The sequence below is a fragment of the Tenebrio molitor genome, chromosome 3 (genome assembly GCF_963966145.1).
Source record: "Tenebrio molitor chromosome 3, icTenMoli1.1, whole genome shotgun sequence".
NCBI lineage: Eukaryota > Metazoa > Arthropoda > Insecta > Coleoptera > Tenebrionidae > Tenebrio > Tenebrio molitor.
The window spans coordinates 15,308,673-15,328,342 of record NC_091048.1 but is presented as its reverse complement, the minus strand read 5'-3'; the positions used below and the strand labels follow the sequence as shown (position 1 = coordinate 15,328,342).

At 34.3% G+C, this 19,670-nt stretch overlaps 3 protein-coding genes across 4 annotated transcripts in view; 1 reads left to right on the top strand and 2 right to left on the bottom strand.

The window, feature by feature from the left end:
* Nucleotides 1–655: 655 nt before the first annotated feature.
* On the top strand, nt 656–9,402 carry LOC138125999 (transcription factor cwo-like). The gene is made up of 6 exons (XM_069041633.1): nt 656–1,180; nt 4,725–4,790; nt 4,841–4,919; nt 4,981–5,183; nt 5,242–5,694; nt 8,608–9,402. The coding sequence occupies exons 1-6, from the start codon at nt 1,116–1,118 to the stop codon at nt 9,008–9,010; spliced, it is 1,269 nt and encodes a 422-aa protein (XP_068897734.1). The 5' UTR covers nt 656–1,115; the 3' UTR covers nt 9,011–9,402.
* On the bottom strand, nt 9,389–11,519 carry sud1 (Prolyl 3-hydroxylase sud1). Its single transcript, XM_069041628.1, has 5 exons — nt 11,230–11,519; nt 11,019–11,180; nt 10,300–10,958; nt 9,730–10,245; nt 9,389–9,677 (listed from the first exon to the last, which is right to left on the bottom strand). Exons 1-5 carry the CDS (start codon nt 11,243–11,245, stop codon nt 9,414–9,416), a joined length of 1,617 nt encoding a protein of 538 aa, XP_068897729.1. The 5' UTR covers nt 11,246–11,519; the 3' UTR covers nt 9,389–9,413.
* A 136-nt stretch (nt 11,520–11,655) lies between these two features.
* Nucleotides 11,656–19,670, bottom strand: part of LOC138125987 (putative autophagy-related protein 11) — a 30,720-nt gene continuing 22,705 nt past the window's right edge. For both annotated transcript variants that reach the window (XM_069041607.1, XM_069041608.1), the window contains 2 exons: nt 12,471–12,611; nt 11,656–12,412 (listed from right to left, as the gene is read on the bottom strand). In XM_069041607.1, coding sequence (XP_068897708.1) covers nt 11,771–12,412; nt 12,471–12,611 — 783 coding nt within the window. In that variant the 3' untranslated portion in view covers nt 11,656–11,770. The remainder of the gene's footprint in view (nt 12,413–12,470; nt 12,612–19,670) is intronic.

Here is a 19,670-nt window from a genome sequence, read left to right as displayed (position 1 = left end):
AGAGGGGATAGTAGCTGGTGAAACTGGGCCGTATCGGACACGTGCCCACGGTTCACGAGTTGTTGCACGTTTACTGTCATGGATTAGAAATATTCACATGTGTTTTGCTTGATTCGGTGCGCGTGGAAATAACAGAAAGATCAAAACAACTTACATAAACTAAAGGTTTCCTATGGGATAGTCGAGGATTTTCCGTACGTTACCTAAGTTTTCACGTGAAACGTGACCATCGACGTGACAAAAACAACTTGTAAATTATAATTGAACTCAGGAAACACGATTAAATTTAATTTTAGTTAGACAAAGAAAAAAAATCATCTTTTAAGTCGGGAAAGAATTTGAAACGTGCTTGCCGTTTGTTACACACAAAAATATACAAAATAGTGTTTGATTTTTTTGGCCGCGCGCCGCCAAATATTCCTGTTTATCTAATGAAGCTGTATCAATTGTTAAAATTTTCGCAACTAACGATGACGCGTTGTTGCCATGGCCGGCGTCCGCCCGAAATATTTTTTGCGCAGTTCTTGCCACCTCAAAATGCGAATATTGAATGCAGTTCAACTTATGTAAGATAAGTCCTTCAATGCCAACTCAATCCGATTTCAATATTCCCAATAAGTTGAAAGTGTCCAGTCATAATAGCCGTTTGATGGGTATAATAGCAACGATCACGTGGGCCTCCACGTTACGCTAAACGTGATCTCTGGTTTCGATCATGTGCAAACAAACAAACAATCCTCGATCTACGTTCCCCCAGCTAAAATTGGTTGCACCACGTTCCCGGATTGTCCGGACTCCATCCTCTGCTAACTCCGTGCCGGCAAACGCGAAATTCCGGTAATCGGAGCTTTGCCACCGGTTATGTGTTAGTGGTCACGTAGATGACAGAGGCATCGCACCGATTTCGCCTTGTCTTGGATTAAATACTCCGCTCACGTGTACTCTAGCGTGTTCGTCGACGGTATCAGTGGCCCGAGAAGTAGATGAAAGTGAAGCGCGTTTGCGAGAGCCGCGACGACACCTGTCAACGAATTCAACCATAACAATACAATATCCGGAAGGGTCCGTGTGATATGTGTTAGAGCCTCCGCACAGTGGAGAATTCCCCTAGGAAAATGGATATGACGCACGCTTATTGGGAGGAAAACTCTGCCAACATCCAGAGAGTCAAATACGAAGGGTAAGTTGAAAGAGAGTGAAAATTCGTCGAAAACAGCCAAAAGCGGTCCTATTTTTAAGCGAGCGAGTTTATCGGAATTTTGCGACATAACCAGTTTGACGCGCTTATTGCCATAATAAAACTTATTTTATTATTCGCTTCGGACGCCACTGACGCGATTCGCATTTTATTGTAAACAAATTGTTTTAGGGGGCACCGGTCCTCTCCCCTCCACTTTTATTTTATTCCACATTGACGCAATATTATTTATGCAGGAAGTCGTATTATTTTTGGACGCGCACGTGATAGCAATTAACGAAGTGATCTGAGGACAGAGATTGCCAAAAACGAAACACCCCCTTATGCAGGACAGTATTTGTTTTTGAAAGTGACGATTCAAGTCGACCACAGACTGACACCAAATCAAATTACAGCTTAGCCAGCACACGTGCCCGACAAATATTAATAATCGACATTTTTCTATTATTATTGTGTCAACACGAGGAAGTAGTCAAAGCTAATGGATACGTTCGATTAGATAAATCTCCAAATTCGCATGTTTCCTGCCTACTAAATTGAAGCAGTGTGGCTGGATTTATTAACACACGTCATTTTAGTCTACCTTCTGTTAATTACGATGTAACTATACATGTCATTACACAAAATTACTCGATCCTACTTGTAGATCTATCAATCTATAAACGTATTTAAAGAGAGAGCTTTCACAGCTGTTAATTTTAATTCAAATAAATTCAAAAACACTGGCAAAAACCCACTAAACATCTTGTCAACTGCAGCTGTTATGATAAAAAAAGAACTCGTTGCACATCCGGTACACTTGCCTAGTTATTACACGGTCCACTAACAGATGGCCCAGCATCTATCGGTCACAGTCGAAACCACAATAATGGCTGAATTTTTAATAATGTCGATAGTTGATTCGAAATGGACTGTTAGATTGTGTTGGGAAACTCTTTATTGGTACCATATTTAGAGATACCACCAAAAAGCATTGAAAACAGGTCCAAAATAAGATTTTCTTAATGTGTACCTATAATACTATGGAAAAACTTTCTTTTTAAGCAATGAATCATTATGACGTGATTTCTAAATATTAACATACATTTATGTAACTTAAGGTATCGAAGTACCTGTTGCTACAACTACGAGTATAAACTATACTAACATACTTTTAGCCACGTGTATTGTGTGCGTGATATACTAATCACTTCACCAGAACGGAAGCAAACTGGTTTAAATTTTTTTTAGGTTCTCAATTCGTGTAGCAACAATTTTTTTTTGATGGATTCAAAGTTTATACTTAGCAACGGAAACATTTATTGATTATCAGGAATATCCAAGTTTTCTCGAACCACTTATTTTTGGCGTTGGTTTATAAGATGAAGTGAGCGAATCATTATTATCGGCATTTGCTCAAATTAGCCGCGTTTTGTAAAATTTTATAGAAGAATCAGCTAATATAAGTTTTGGATTGTAGTGCATTAGATGAAAACTGCATGCAGTGACGATGACAGTTGCCTAAACAAGAAATTATTCTTCCCTTTATTCCGTAAGAAAAAAGATGTTTTTTTTTTTAATTTTTAGTAGCGATTTCAAAAAAATTGATGTAATTTTCGAAAATTATTTACTCGATTTTTATTGTGAGCCGAGAATATTTTTTGTAAAAGGGAAATAGGTACTGTGTTGTTGGATGAATAACAAGAAAATGCACTTTCTTATATTTTTTACATGGACATGATTTAGGAAAACATCTGATCCATTTAATGGAACAGTGCTAAATTTTGCAATAATGATGTAATTATTTTGTAACTTAGGTAGATTTCGTCTGTACCAAGTAAAATTTTAATTCAAATATGTAATTAATTTCCAGTTTTATTTTTATTTGAACCAAGCACCAGAACAGCAAGTTCTTTACGTTTGTCTTAATTTAACAACTTCATGAACTTATATCAATTAGCAGGCCAAACATTTTCTTTTTTTAGTACTGAGCATAATTTATCTGCAGATTTCATGTTGATATGTAAGTAGTGACAGACAAAAGTAATGGATTTAGTTATGGGATGTACATGTATTATTGTTAGAACAATAACGAGTGTTTTTATTTAAATAATTTTTCTATGGATTCTTATCGAGATCCGAGTTTAAATAATGAAAATCTGAAAGTAAACAATAAAGTAAATGTCAAAAATATTCAATTACAATTTTAAGAAGCAGTAAAATCGCAGTTGAGTTTGATTATTTTTTTTTACAAAAGGTAAGGATGTTTAAATGTGTAGATTTTAAACTCGTCGAATATAACTCTCTTTGTTATTACTATACATATGTAATAAATGAAAACAACTACTGATAGGATCAGAATAGTATTAATTATTTTCGTGTGGGGATGAAACACACATTGATGACAATTTTTTAAAGAATGTTCAAGAATTTTTTTCACTTTTCTAGAAAGAGAACATTTTTTGATGCTCGGCCAACTTCACCTCAGATTTGTCTCATAAAATGAATTCTATAGAATGTTTGGAACGTTCAAAACTAGGAAGAGCAATGATCTTGCTTCATTTGTCATTAACAGTTTTCTGCCAACATAACAATCATAATAATTTTTTAATGCGTACTCTGTCTCTAAAATTGAAGGTAATATATTTTCGAACAGGAGCAGATGGTATCGCGTGTTGGTGTTATTGACAAATAAAAAATCGGTCATGTGTGTGATTAAGTCAAAGCGTCTTTGAGATTCATTATCTTATCTATGTCAAAATACAGGTGTAATTTTGAACGTTTCATAAAGTTCCATGTCCTCCAGACATGGGAGAAGAGCGGTGCCACAAGTCATGTTTTCGTTACGGTTCTTCGTGAAAACAAATAGCGCAATTCCAAACTAATAGTCATTTAATGTGTTACTACATGAGGATGGAAAACCAAATCAACTTCATCGGTTTTTTTCCTTAAGTCAACATTCATCACCAGTATTTCACAATGACGGATGAGATCAAAAAGAATTTCACAATTATTATTTGAGATAGTGCTTAAAAAAAGAAAAAAACCCGAGGATGCGTCGACGGCGACTGGAAATTTATCGCCGCCGTTTGACGTTTCGCGTCACGTGAGCATCACGAGATGTCAAACGATCAATAAATAAGTATTTTTTATCATTGATTGACATCTATTATCGTTAACGAATCACGTGTTTCCATTTCACATTTGCCGACGAAATTAATTTCAAAGAGTGTACGCCATACCCCGTTCGCCTTGGGGGGCTGAAATGACCTTGGCGGGCAACGACTCGATTTTTACTTCGAATTTGCGATTTTTTTTTTGTTTGGACGCATTGATTTGAGAACGAACCGTGTTGGTATTTTAATTTTGGTTCGAGTTCATGGCAAGGTCACACCTACGTTTTTCTCTTACGTCTCGTAAATATAAACAAGACGGACCGGAATTTCCTATTTATTCAAGTGCGAAATTTTTGCGAAATCGCGAAGTGCGGCGGTGTCGTGCCATTCAAATGATAAACTGCGGCTTGCTAATAATCTCCTTTTTATAGGTGTAATTCGAATGATGAATTGAACAGGACGAAAGATGAACGAGGTGTTTACCAGTGTTGCGAGACGTAAGTTCGTATTTTTGCAATTGTAATGCCGTTCAAAATTTGAATTGTAGAAATTTAAACTTTTCCACGGCCACTTGTAGTGAAGATGACTCGGAGTATGGTCCCTACAAAAAGAACAAAGTGACAAGGGTAGGTGACTCTTTCTTACCGTTTATTTTGACCAAATCTAAGCCCCGTTTTGACATTGCAGCAAGATCCAATGTCCCATAGAATCATCGAAAAAAGAAGGAGAGATCGAATGAACAATTGCCTAGCGGATTTATCTCGCTTAATCCCGACGGAGTATTTGAAAAAAGGACGAGGCAGAATCGAGAAGACTGAAATCATCGAAATGGCCATAAAACACATGAAATATCTCCAACAAGAACATGGCAGCCCGTCGGAACACTATCGGTAAGAGGCTGCGACAACTTTCGGTTATTTTCGTAGGTCAGAATGATAATTTTTGCAGCTTGGGTTATCAAGAATGCATGTCTGAAGCCATGCGATTTATGGTTGAGGTCGAAGGTCACTTCCCTCGTGAAGGCATCTGTGTGCGCATCCTCAACCATTTGCAAAAGCACTGCGAGAGCTTGTCCAGAATGTCGCACCAGCCGCCGGCGGCCTCAAACCAACCCGTTGTTGAACACAGGAACTTGCAGGATGCCGCCAATAACCTACAGGTGCAAGTGTCTGATTATCAGACGCCTAAAAATGAGCCAAATAACAATAACGGTTCGTTCACAGTTAGACTGAATGATTCTGAAAGCTATGACAAACATCCAGAATGTAATGGAAATGGAGTTTCCTACAAATATAAAACCAACATCAAGATGCGCTTCAGTCAAGATTTGAATGAAGGCATCAAAAGACAAAAAGTTGAGAACGGCCGTCGTGCTTCCGTAAATAGTGTGGAGAATCAAAGGTAAAACTCTTTGTTATCTTCAGATTAATAAACTTTTTCAAAATACTGGAAATTTTGTAATGAGGCTACGAGATTATATTGTTAAAACTTGAGTAGCTTATAAAATTTAGCAATCAGCAAAATCTATATTTATTTATTTTTAAATTTGGAGTGTAATGTAACACTTGATTTAGAAACAATACTTCTATCATGTCTAGGACTTCGAAATCCCTGATGATAAGTTTGAGTGCTTTAAAAAAATTGAATGTCTTATAATATTTACTTACTTACTTCAATAAATAAGGTAAAAAAAAAACTTGAATCAACACCTTCAGCCAAGTGGTTTTCCATACGAATATATCACTCAATAAAGCAATCAGTAAGTTATTTATGAATTGCAGTGACGACATTTATAAATAATATAATTACATCTAAATGATCATCCTGAAATAGGCAACACCGTGAATTAATCTAGGAACCGTGAAAATGTACCTACTTCATGCGTAATACCTTAGGATATTACAAACATAACAGTCGATACATTACTAGAGACACAATTGTAAAACAAACAAATTGATTATATCGAAGTAAGTACTTACTCTATTATGAGTTAACACTGCCGGCCAAAAAAAAAAAAAATTGCAACGTTATGAAAGGAATTAGATAATAAATTCTAATTTTACTTATAAATAGAGGGCAATGTTATTTATAAATTGTTATAATTTCAAACAAATGGAACATCATTTAGGTGAGTTATTGCACTTGACGTGTGATAGTAGTTAAATCAGATTAGATGGTAACACATGCATAATTTCGTGTGTAACTGATTTTGTCAATTTTGACTTGGAACGAGTCAGTACTTGTTACGACTTTCTCTAACTTCCACGAATCGCAAGTCGTGACTTAAATGGGATATGAAACGGACGCCGACCGTCGCTCTGGAGTACGCTACGAAGGACATCTCACTTGCAGTGCTAACAGATATAATCAATTATCCTCTTTGAAGACCAGCTAATGTAAACAAACAGTGATACATCTATCAGATTTTCTAGAACCGCGTAGATGTATTCATTTTTATAAACTTTTGCAATGGAATTATTTCACCACAACAGTGGTCGCTATTACGGTACATGTAATGTGCAAAGCTATTTCGAAAGACGGCACCAGAAGATTTATGTGGTTAGGGCGATCTTCAGATCTATCCCCAGAACAAGTGTTGAACATGAATATAGCGTTTATTAACTAAGAGCCCGATTTCAAGTCAGGGTGACAAATAGGTGGTGCAGCGCAAATGTGTAGCTATCTTTGTCCTACACATTAATTACTAATATGCGTCATCTTTCTCAAACTTGCAATTTTGTGCCGTTACCATGACAATACAAGTTGCAAGTCAACTTGAAATCGGCCTCTAGCAAAAATACGAAAAATCTGACACTGTCAAGAGTCATAGCCGCCCCTTATCTAAGTAATTGTTGATCGCACTGTACAGTTGCGGACACGGAATTTTAGACGTCAAATTTATGTCAACTCAAAAAATGTCAATATAAGCCACGCTTTATTGTCATTATGATTGACGTTTGAATAGAAATGCAAACACTATTTTTTGTAAAATCATTTAAATCCACCTTAAAGCTTTGAAAAAATAAATGACATGATTCGTTCTCAAAAATCAAGAGTTATGTTGTTGGTTGCCAATGTGATGCAACAAATAAAATTGCTATTAAAATTAGTTGTTGTTCTTTTAGGCCTTACGGTGCAAAAGGCATTATTTACGCCCGCAAATTACTGTATAAATGTCTTCATTTTGATACGATTTTACAAAAAGTTTATTTTTGGCATGTCAGTATGATAAAAATTACAAAAATCGAAAGTAAGGTTAGTTGCACCTAAAGCCAGTTTTACATTTTTATGTCAATCGAATGACAAATCGTCCAAGATTCCGTGTTCGCAATAGTACAATTCGATGCTCGAGGTAATTCCGATCACCTATTTGTAATTAAAAATTTCCGAAATTTTATACACACTTCACTGAAATACACACATAGGTACACAGAATTCAACTTTATTATTATTTTTTGGTGTTGCAACTTTTATGGCCAGTAGTGTATTTTGTCAATTGACGATTGCAGAAGTTGCACCAGGAACTTGATTAAATAACACTGAAGGCGATGTTATACAGTGTGGAAACTTTAACTTGGACATTGCGCAATCACCCAAACTTTTTTTTTAATGGAAGGTTACGCTAAGTGACACCTCGTTTGAAAGCTCACTTCTCAAGGAATACAACGCACTATTTGTTTCCAGAATATTTTCAAAGCCTACGTGCTAAAAAATAAAAACCAATTTTATAAGTTGAATTCTATGTATTTAATGCAACAAATGCTTAAAATGGGCACCGTTTCTTTCTTGGCAAATTGCAAATCGATAGTAACACGCATCCCTTACGTTTCGTAACATTTCCGGTGTGATTTGCCTAATTCCATGTCTAATACATTGCTTACGGTCTTCAATACTGTTCGGTTTTAGTCATGAAATTAGGCAAATCCCACCGGAAATGTTATAAAACGGTGTCCATTTTGAACATTTGTTGCATTAATTTTTTTTATTTTTTAGGACGTAGGATTGAAAATATTCAGGAAACAAATAGTACGTTGTATTCTTTGCGAAGTGGGCTTTCAAACTTGGTATACCCTTCCATTTGAAAAAAAAAGTTAGGGGTGGTTGCGAGCTTCCGGGAGCAGATATGCAAAAACCATATGCGCCAAAATATAGGCAGGGAAAAACCTGTTTCGGTATTTTTTACAAAAATCACCCATGTCCAAGTTATCAATTTTATTCCAGTTAAAGTTTCCACACTGTAGATCTTCTCACTATTATAATACAAATATGTATCTAGAAATTTTCCAATAGGTAAATAAATATGTTCTTTTTTAGCTCCAGTCGCAGCTCGCCTCCTAGTAGTGAATTGTTGACAAGAATCTCAGAACATGAAAGCTCTCGGATTTCACCAACCGAAAGTAATTCGTCTCTCAATCAGATGAAGGTAGAATCGATCCCAAGGAACGAGCTACGCCCGTATTCGCCGACCGCAAGAAGTGTGATGGATAAAGGAAACTTCAGCGTTCCCATATTTGTATTACACGCAAAAGGGTCCTATTATATCCCATTAACCATAGATTACAAAACTTTGATGCCGTATTTGCGCAATTATGACATATTGGAAGTGGTGCCTAATATGCATAACGTTGTTTTACATCCGGTCACTATCAGTGTTAATTTTCAACCCAGTTATATTAATGGGAAATATAAATCGGAATATAATAACAATTGGAATTGAAATGGTGATGTTGACAAAGATGAGGTTTTATAAGGCTGTGAAGGTCAGGAAAATTTTTAAGACTGATATAAAATTTATATAGTCTAAAAATTAAGGGAGTTCGTTATTTTTTAAAGAATACTTTTTTAAATCGGTGGTTGCAGGGCAGAATTTTGACAAGTGCAATATTATGAAGCAAACAAATCTTCAACTGATAATGAACAAACAGTATTGTGTTGAAGGAATTAGATTACTTCGAGCAGTATTCACAGTCGGCATTACTGTGGACATCTATAATTAAGTTTGCAACTGCTAAAATAACTACCACTATATTACTTGTTAATTCATAGTATTTTAAAAACGTACTTCTGTGTAACTTTTATAAATAATAAAGGACTATTGTTTAATAAAAATCAACACGATTTTATTCTGTATAAGAACAGATTAATGTATAAAAACAACGACATCTACTGAGTTTACTAAAATATTTTGTAAACCTGGCAGTATCCCTGTAGATTAGGTTCAGATTGTTCTCTTCAGGCTCCAACGTGATCAAAGCATCCTGCACTTGCTCATCTGTGGTCACATACAATGTTCGCGCTCCACACACGTCACTGTTACACTTGCATCCAAAATGTATGATCAGGTCCAACTGTTTTTTATCGTACCAATCGTAATCGCCCAATAACTGAAATGATTCGTTAATTATTTGTTTGAAATCAATTGTTAAGGACACTTACTGAATAGCAACCAGGAGTCCATTTTTGTAATTCAAATTTCATTGAAGCTTTATTCTGATTCAATTCAAGTCCAGTTAAACGCCCCAGTAAAGAAAACATTTGTTTACTTTGAAACAGTCGTAAAAATCTATCGACAACTATTGGGAGATCATTCGTTTTAGCAACCTCATAGCAATGGCGATTGGGAGGTCCTATCTTAACCCAACTCAAACTGTTAGAATCTAATAATTGAGATAACTCATTGAAAGGTTCTTCTCGCAGAAAGTTCTTAAGGGATATTTCTGAGTGTTCTTCAAAATATTCATGAATCTCGCTGATTACATCACATTCTAAGTATCCATCTGTGAGCCAAGAAGACAGGTCGCTGTCAAAATCAATTGCTTTGTACTGTTTTTCTCCAAATAATCCATCAGGGTAAGATTTAAAACTTGGAGTGTCATAAACTGGGGGAACTTTTGTATGAAACCATCCATTAATACTTAACCTACTGTCACCAAGAGATGTGACTTCAGACACCTACAATTAATTAATATAAGAACAGGTCAATTCCAAGTTCAATTGTCTACCAACCTGATGATATGAATCACTAGCTACAGGAAAAAATACAAATTGGGCATTAGCTGGCAATATGCTGTGAACAATTTGTGAGGGTTGGCAGTCGCTATCTTTATTTAACAATTGTAAAGCTCCACCTTTACTTTCATCCCAACCCTCTGGCCCTGTCAAATATAAAATAAAAGCAACCATTCTATCTTCCCTTTGGTCATCATGTACTAGTAAATAATCAGTATTACTGTATGCACTACATGTAGCAGAAATATGGGTCAATGTTAAGCCTGTTAATGCAGCAACCCATTTCATTACATCATTTTGTAAAAATTGGTAAACTGAATTGATGCATGCATGTTCACTTAAATGTTTCAGGTCTTTGGATTGTGAAAATTCATATAAATCCATACTCCTCAAATTCCAATCAATATCGTTAAATTCCTGCCTCACATCATTCAATAAATGTGGGTTATCCAAAAAATTTCTTATAACACAAACTTTAAAAGGATCCACAATTATTTCTGTTTCATTAGAGTTAAATCCTTTATTTTTGTTCCATGCATTTTGAAATTCTTTCATGAAATCCCCATCCAACAGATTCGTTCTGATTTCTGCCAATAATTTTACTTTTTTATTGGGATTTTCATCAGGATTAGGGCTACATGTGGGCATCAAATGATCTGAATTAAAGAAGTTGTAGGTACTCAGTATAAACTTTCAGACGTTTAGGTTATACTTACAACCAGTGCAAATTTTTGGATAATTGAATTTAACGATCCTACAGTTGTCCCACTTATCACAGTTGATTTCAGGTTCGCTATCTGACTCTTCTTCAAAATAAACAAATTCGCTGTCTTCATCTTCGTCGCTGCTAGCGTCAGACGACAGTTTTCGCTTGGATCCTGGAACATGCAACTTTATAGGTCACGTTAAATAAATGTTAGTACTGACCTTTTTCTTTGTTCATGATTTGTTTTGCAATTATCGCTTAACCGTCTTTGAAACTTAAACCTAACCTAAAGATCTAGAATCTAGCTACAACACGTGTTGGTTTACAATGTTGCCAAATTTCTAATTATCTAGTAAGTCGTGACAAAACCAAATAACCACCAACACTGCATTCTACCCAGAAAATCAACCGACAACGTTGTGTACTTAGTTTTGATTGGTCTATAGCATCCTAGTAAAGTAATATCAAAATTGCCATTAATACACTTGGTGTAATTTTCTTTTCACCAACTTAATTCAACAGGTGGTGGTTATGTGATTTTGGCATGGCCTATAATAAAATGTTCTAGTTCTATTCATCTGGTATGCTGATGATACGAGAAAACTTGTGTTTTATGTTAGGATTGAGGTGCAATAACTTATGCTACATCATAAATATAAGTTTTATTAAATATAGTAGGTAGGTACTTAAGAAAATTAAATTAATTATGGATATACAAAATTATTGTGAAAATCAGTTGAATAAAACATAGATACGAAAAAGTCACTCAGTCATCTTTTTAACAAAATCTTGTAAAATGTTAATGTGACAATTGACGAATTTCATATTAACAGGAAGCTCACTGCTCGCTAAATTCATTAAACCAACCAAAAACTCATTACGCCTTTGACCTTCTAAATTTAAAAAATACTTTTTAATCAAATCATTCATGCTATCACAATCAAATTTATTAACTACATAATCTTGAACTTGTTCTTGTGTGAATTCCTTATTATCGTCAGCATTGATACAATTTTCTTCAAAAATTTTAGTAAATTCCTCAGTAATATGCTTAAGTTTGTCTCCTGGAAGCTTCTCTACCGCATTAAGTAATTTCGGTAAAAAACTTTCGCAAATATCTCCATTTTGAATTGAAGGTAATACACATTTATCAATGATTTGTTGCGATGATTCACTATTAAATAGTGCACTGTAAACTTCACTAAGTGTTCCACTATCTGAACTGGTCACATATTCAGAAATTATTTCCACAATTTCTGGAACTTTCAGATTTTGAAGCAGGGGAACGAGTGCACTTTTGACATTACTATCTGTTAGTGAACCTTTGAAATTTAAATCACAGAAATTTTTAAAAACCAAGAGCATTTCTTCTTTGTCAACAGCGTCTGACGATACGTTGGTTTCCTGCAATGTTTTGCAATTTTGCAATTAGAGAAATCAATTAACAACATTATTAACGTACCTGATTGGTTCCTTCTTCACTTAAATCATGGGATTCATTTGTACTGTCCGGGTTTTCGTTATCATCGTCGTACTCTTCTGAATCTTTGATAAAAATTTTCTTGTCGGAGATAGCCGGATCGGAAAAATTGACGCGTTTGCGCTAAAAGATTACATATATCATAAATTAGAGATTTTACAAAATATTACGTTCATGTACAATTTCGATGAAAATATTGTTTACATTTTCCAAACATTTGACAATGTTAATAATGAATAATAAATAAGTTAAAGTTATTGTTAGCGGATAACACACCCTAACGCTTTGAATGATGAGGATATCCTTGGGTCGTACGAGTCGTACCTACTTTCTGTAAAAGCTAACTTTTGGTCAAAAGTAATCCCCAAGTCATTTAGAGTAGAAAGGCGCTGTAAGACAGAGTCACCAATTTTGTCTTCATAAAACCTCTTGGTATGTTTCAATGACAATGTCATCACGTTACATTTAGAAACATTCAAAGACTGTCCGTTTCTATCACACCACAGTTCCATTTTCCGCAAATCCAATTGAAGTATAACGTGGTCTGCATAAGTTGATATTTTTTTAAAAAGTTTCAAGTCGTCAACATACATGCATACGAGTAAGAGGCATTCGGAATCACGATCTAAGCTTATTTCATTTATGAAATGAAAAACAAAGGTCTAAGAATGGACCCTTGGAGAAGCCACGGGGTGTTTGTATTTCAACGAACTGAAAACAACCTGTGTTCTGTCGATGAAGAACTAAATATTTTTATCACCGCATCAGATACATCTATAGTCTATATTTTACTGGTAGGCGATTGCGTGCGCCATTTACAAAACCCTGCAATGAAATGAGACCTCTCTATTGGTTACTTTATTGCACTAACCAATAGGAAGGTCGCATTTCCTTGCAGGATTTTGTAAATGGCGCGTGCAACCGCCTACCAGGAAAAATATACGGTGCGATCAATTTAAAAATAAATCGAGCCGGCGTGTTACCTATGGCAACCCATGCTATAGCATAGCCTCCAAAGCAAACTCGATTTATTTTTTAAATGATCGCTCGGTACTATAGATGTTTAAATTATTAAGCAATTTAAAGTGGTATTATCTGTCAAATACTTTAGAGAGGTCCGTGTACATGTAGTTGACTTGAGCTCCAGTATCAAATAAATATAAATACGGGGTTATTATAAATGATTGTAGTCCAAGTAGGCGTAAAAACTGAATGTGAAATTTATGGTTGCCGCTCCATATAAAAAACATCAAAATGATGTGAATAAGTGAGTACACACCGTTCACACACAGGAGTTAAATTGGGTGCAAAACAACTCAATATTTTTAGAATTGGTTGCAAAACAACTCAATATTTTTGGATTCAATTTGGATTAAAAAAAAATTAATGAGCTTTTACACATTACTAAACACTTTAATAATAATAATAAAGGCTTATTGTCCGATTTTAATAAACAAAAGAACCAATACAATGGTAAAAAAAAAACACTACAAAACGGCTTGATTTTTTATTTTTTTCAACATAAACTGTTATGTCAAATAAGTGTCTTTTTTTTAATGGAAAAATTTATTTTTACTGGAGGTCGCCCAGCGGTCGAAATTCGACCGTTGTTCAGTAAATTTTTAAGTTTGAGCGTTATTGAGGTTTTTTTTTGTCAAAGAGTATACTCCTATAATCATTGCATATAATTTTTTTTGAATCTTGTTCCATTACGTCAGCTGCGAGCGTGTACAAATACGTCATTATTCGAGTCATTTTCGAGTTATTTGAAAAATACGAACGATAGGAAAAATGAGGTATAGCTTGGCCAAGCCATATTTAAGAAACGATAACGCGTTTTTTGACATTTCCTTGGGTTTTTTTTTATTGCTATACTGGCCAGGTTTCGCCAAGGCTACACAGTTAATTTGCCTATCTTTTTCAAATTATATAAAATTTAAATAACACATTAATACAAAAAATAAGGAATACGTGCTTCGTATTTTTTTATACACACCGCACAACAATTATCGCATGACTTTGTTTCTTAAGTATAATAGACTAAATTTAATCTTTAAGATTTCAATTCTACAGGGTCTATCAGAACTGGCGGATCAAAATAATACGGTGAAATCATCATCTTCTGGGAATAATAGGAAATAGTTATTTATTTAACGAGTTCGTGTGTAATTTGGGCTTTTTTTGGCATGAGTGGACCAGTTTAAAACTCGAGTGAAACGAGAGTTTTAAAGGTCCACGAGTGCCAAAAAAGCGCGAATTACACAAGAACGAGTTGAATACAACGTTTTTTTGTTCGACGAGCCCCCCCAAAGGCTCCAAATGGCTGAAAATCTTTAAAATTAGCTTGATGTTTCGTTTTGACAAGTTGTCAAATTCATCAAAATCCGTTCACACAGGAGAAAATTCTCAAATTCTGACAGTGTCGAACAAAAAAATATTAAAAAAAAATCCATCCTCATTGGATTTTAAAATAAGAACGTTGTTAATTGACCAATCGCATGTAGATATAAAATTACCTTAAAAAATTATATTGGTAACTATCGAAACAAATTTGATTGTTGCAAAGACATAATAATTGAATATTATGTCATAATAAATTATTTCTGACAATTACAAAAGTCATTAAAAACGCTTAATGTTTACTTCTTCAGAATATTTTGATATGCTTGTCTTATATAGACAGTGTGATGCGAGTGCCACAGTTGCTGCTCAGGAGTACGCAGTTCGTTTTCCCAATAGGGAACATCCTAGCAGAAATACTATAACCTGAAAAATACTATAACCTAAAAACGTCCGTCATTGCACAAACAATGCATAATATGCATTATTTGAAATGTATCCATAGTTAGACTTACAAATAAAGCAGGAAAACTAATTTATAGTTAACTTAACATCAACAACAGGATTGGTCAGTTTAAATTGCTTCTTTCCTAATCACTATTTAAGATAGATTTTTTTGAACATTTTTCCTATTATTCCCAGAAGATGATGAATTTACCGTATTATGTATTTTGATCCGCCAGTTCTGATAGACCCTGTATATTGGAATGATAATTGATTTTTGCACTGCTTGTGTTAATTTTTGTTGACTGTAGGTATGCAAGACATTACAGAACACAGAAAAAAAATTAAGTTAAAGTTCAAATTTTACACGTATAAACATATGTTATGCGATAATTGTTGTGGGGAGTGTATTATTTATTAAAACAAAAAACCGGGCGGTTAAAAAATAAATGTTCATTGAACTTAAAATAGTTTGAAAGTGATTCAAAATTTTTGTTTTGACCGTTATATTTGGCAATATAAAATCTTAAACCACCTAATGATTGAACTCTACTTCCTGCGACGTATGTCCAGTTGCGGCTCCTACAAACTCAGACACCGACTTTTGACACATTCTGCCAAATTCAAAATAGTATATTAAAGTATAAGACGCCGCAGCCGGAGTGTTCGAAATAAAGCAAGTGTTTTAAAGACCAGTTATCCACGAATACTTTACGATATTTTTTTTTATTGGTACAATTTGAAATGGAAATGGAAATAAGAACATAAATACATTAGTGATGTGACATGGAAAATGAAAAAAACCAAAATTGATTTGCAATCTGTCACTTAATCCCAACTGTATTATTCACATTCATTTAAAAGATTAAGGGCCAGTTTACAGAAGCGAAATTAAGTTAATCGTAATCAAATGCGAGATTAACTGAACACGTGACCAGATTGAACCAATCGAAGTTCCGGATTCATGGGTTAATCGCGCATTAAAATTTAATTCGAATTAAATATTTAATTCTCTTTCTATAAACTGGCGATAAGGTTATTGATTATCTGAATTAAGCTTTTGAAACATTTGTTATAGTATTGCCGTTATAACTTTTTATCTGCTCGGCCCACATAAATTGACCAATGAGAATCAAAGCCAGATTCAATCTGTATAATTTTTCATCACATTTGCCACGTAAACACTTAAGGTTAGAATTTTGCTGTCAAGTCCACAATTATTGTTTTAGGTTTTATAAAATAAAATATCATTAAGACAATTCGAATGCCAGAGTTTTTTTTTCCGTATAAATCAGATCGTCTTAACAACCTATTTGATTGGTAACTAAGAAAATGTACTGGGCGGGGTAGATAAAATGTTACGTTGTCCTTAGTATAATAGTATTTTGTTTGACGTTACAAGGTACTCCTGTGAGATCAATCATTAACAAGTTGACATTTAGACTTCACGTTTCTCAGGTCCTTTCGGGCTGTTGATGTTGCTATGGACACTTTAAAAAACGCGCGTTTTTGAAAGTTGGATGTATACACGCTGAGGCGTGCTTTAATTAAGTAAAATAGGTTACCAATAAAAAAAAATTGTAATGTGTAAATTTGACTTTTATCCGGTATGGCAATGTCAGTGTCAGTCCAATAAAATTTCAATTTTTTCGAATGTTTGTCCTTGACACTTTATTTCCCTCCACCACCCGGCAGCACGGCAATTTTGCCGAATTCAACTAGACTACGTCCACTGATAGAATGCATTTTTTTAAATATCCTTAGATAACAAAATCCCCAAACCATAACATTAAAATATTAAGAAAGTATCATAGATTGTGTTGGTAATATCTTGAAGCATTCGCGCCACTGATTCTCATTGGTTGTTATAAAACCCACGCGAAAAATAAATTATATGACATTTCAAATTTGAAATTATCAGTGCTGTCAAGTGATTTAAGCATTTAGATTTGCGATTTTTCATCTTTAGAGCTTTGTTTTGCGTTCCTCTGGTTTTAAAAGTTATTAGTTTTGATCGTGTTGCTGTTTTGATCTTCTCCGTTGCGATTTTTGTTGATTTCTTTGAATTTCTGAAGTGAGTGCGTGCCTCAAGAATCTAGCATAATGAACACTTTAAGTGACATTACAAACATCGAAAATGATACAGAGGTAATTTTTGTTCATGCATTAAATATTAAATAATCTCTTGTTTGTTTTAGCCATTTCCGAAAAAAAGCTGGATATTTTCATTTCAGTAGCCAGCTTTTTTCGGAAATTCGAAAATGTATTGTGCGTTGCATTTTTAAATCCATGGGGCACATTATCACTCTTGAAATACCCTGTATTAATAAAACCTAATATATTACCCCTCCTATACTAAAGTTTTCTTTCGTCTTTCCTACGTGCAAACATGCAGAATAATAATAAAACATCACGTGTAAACCTGTTCTTTCATTTTTCTAAATTTCGCGCCGGATCTATTTCTTATAGCGTAGCGTGAACACTTTTAGTTACATTTATGTCAAGCAATCTATCAGTGGACAGAGTTTACTAATGTGTTCCTTAAATCCAGAATTTTTAAATTTTTAAAAAAAGATTATAAGTGGAAAAATCAAAATTTCTCATACCAACGGAGAGCTCTAAAGATTTATTAATTTTTGTGTTATATTGTGTGAATTTGGAACAACTATATCTAAAAGATATGCTTGCTTTTGTTGTTAATAATGTCTGGTCTGTTATGCTTAATATGAATGTCAGTTAAAACTGTTCGATCAAAATATAATTTGTAATTGTCATTTTGCAAACAACTTTCTGGTTTATAACTACATATAATGTGGTTGTGTATCCTTTAATAAATTGAATTTAACAGCTAAATTCATGTGTATAATTTTAGCAAATGTATCATGACATTTCTTATATTTGGTTTGAGCCAAAACGGTGTAAGAAGAAATGATGTGTTCAACTGTTTCCCCTTTAGTTCCGCAAACCCTACATTTGTCGATGATCGATTGACACTTATTTATTGTCATCGCAAATGCAGGTATAATTGGAAATTGAGTTCTTTGAAAGTTAAAAGGTAAAATAGTACCGGAATATAAGTGGAATCAAAATTCTCTTATTCCGTGCGGTTCCAGTTAGGGCCGGTTGTACCAAATTACACTGAACTTCGGTTCAATTGAACTACAGTTTATTACTGAACCGGGTTTATTTAATAGACGCGTTGTACATCTCTTGTTCACAGCAAGATCACTCAATGGGCTTAGTTTTTTAATTCAAAGATAAAGTAGAAAATAAAAAAAACAGATACAGATATAAATCGATTGAAAAATGATGGATGGAAAGCAATTGAACAGGAATTTAATATTGTTGGGTTTGAAAATTATCGAACTGCAATAGTTCTTAAAAGAAAATACGAAAATCTAAACAAAAAAACGACTACGATTTATTTCGGCATCATTGCCTCCTGGGGGATTGAATTTTAACGTATGTACAATCCAGAGCTAATTGCTAATGTTTAAAAAAACCTTGTTTAATTTTATTTGTTGCTTCTTCGTTATTCGGCATATTTATAAATTCTGGACGACGGCGGCGTCTCGCTATTGCATTAATAATTTTGGGAATCGCTCGGCTTACTGTGGTCTCCGATTAGTTGTCCCTTTGCTCCAGTGTTATAAACACCATATCTGACGGTGGAAGGGCGTAATTTTTATCTGTTTCTGAGGAAATTTCATCATGAATTTCCTCAATGATAAATCTTACCACGTCTTAGGGTAATCTAAATCGATTTCTAAAATCGCAGTCATTCCATTTTTCAAAATTATTTGGGCGTTCTCTGAAAGTGTGAGTCAATCTGGAATTCTAATCTAAAATGTTGATAGCAAACATGTCAAAATGATACTGATCCATCCTTGATCGATTGATATCAGTCGATCACTGAAAACCACGTTCAATGCTTAGACAACCCTCGATCACCGTTCGTACAACAAAATAATCTAACTTTAATCTAGACTAGGAGATAAAAGGAAGTTAAACTAATTTGGTGCAACCGGCCCTTAGAGATCTATTAAGCTACGAGTGCTCTAAGAGATAGCCATAAACGATTCCAAATTGAATACAATAATAGACCTATTAGAGACGCAGATTCTAAAAATACAATTTAAAACCTCTCAATCTCTCGCTGGACGAAGTATAGTAATATTTTTTGTTTATAATAAACTTTTTCAAAAATGATTTAATAGTTATTTACACAATTAGTGGGATAAAAGCAATATTACAGGATTCGAGTGTGAAGATTGCAGATAACGAGGGCGTTAGCCCGAGTTCATCTGTAATCACACGAGTTTCCTGTAATATGCTTTTGCCCACGTGTTATGTACAAAATTTTATCTAAGACCGCCCCGAATTAAAAAAAAAAGGTAA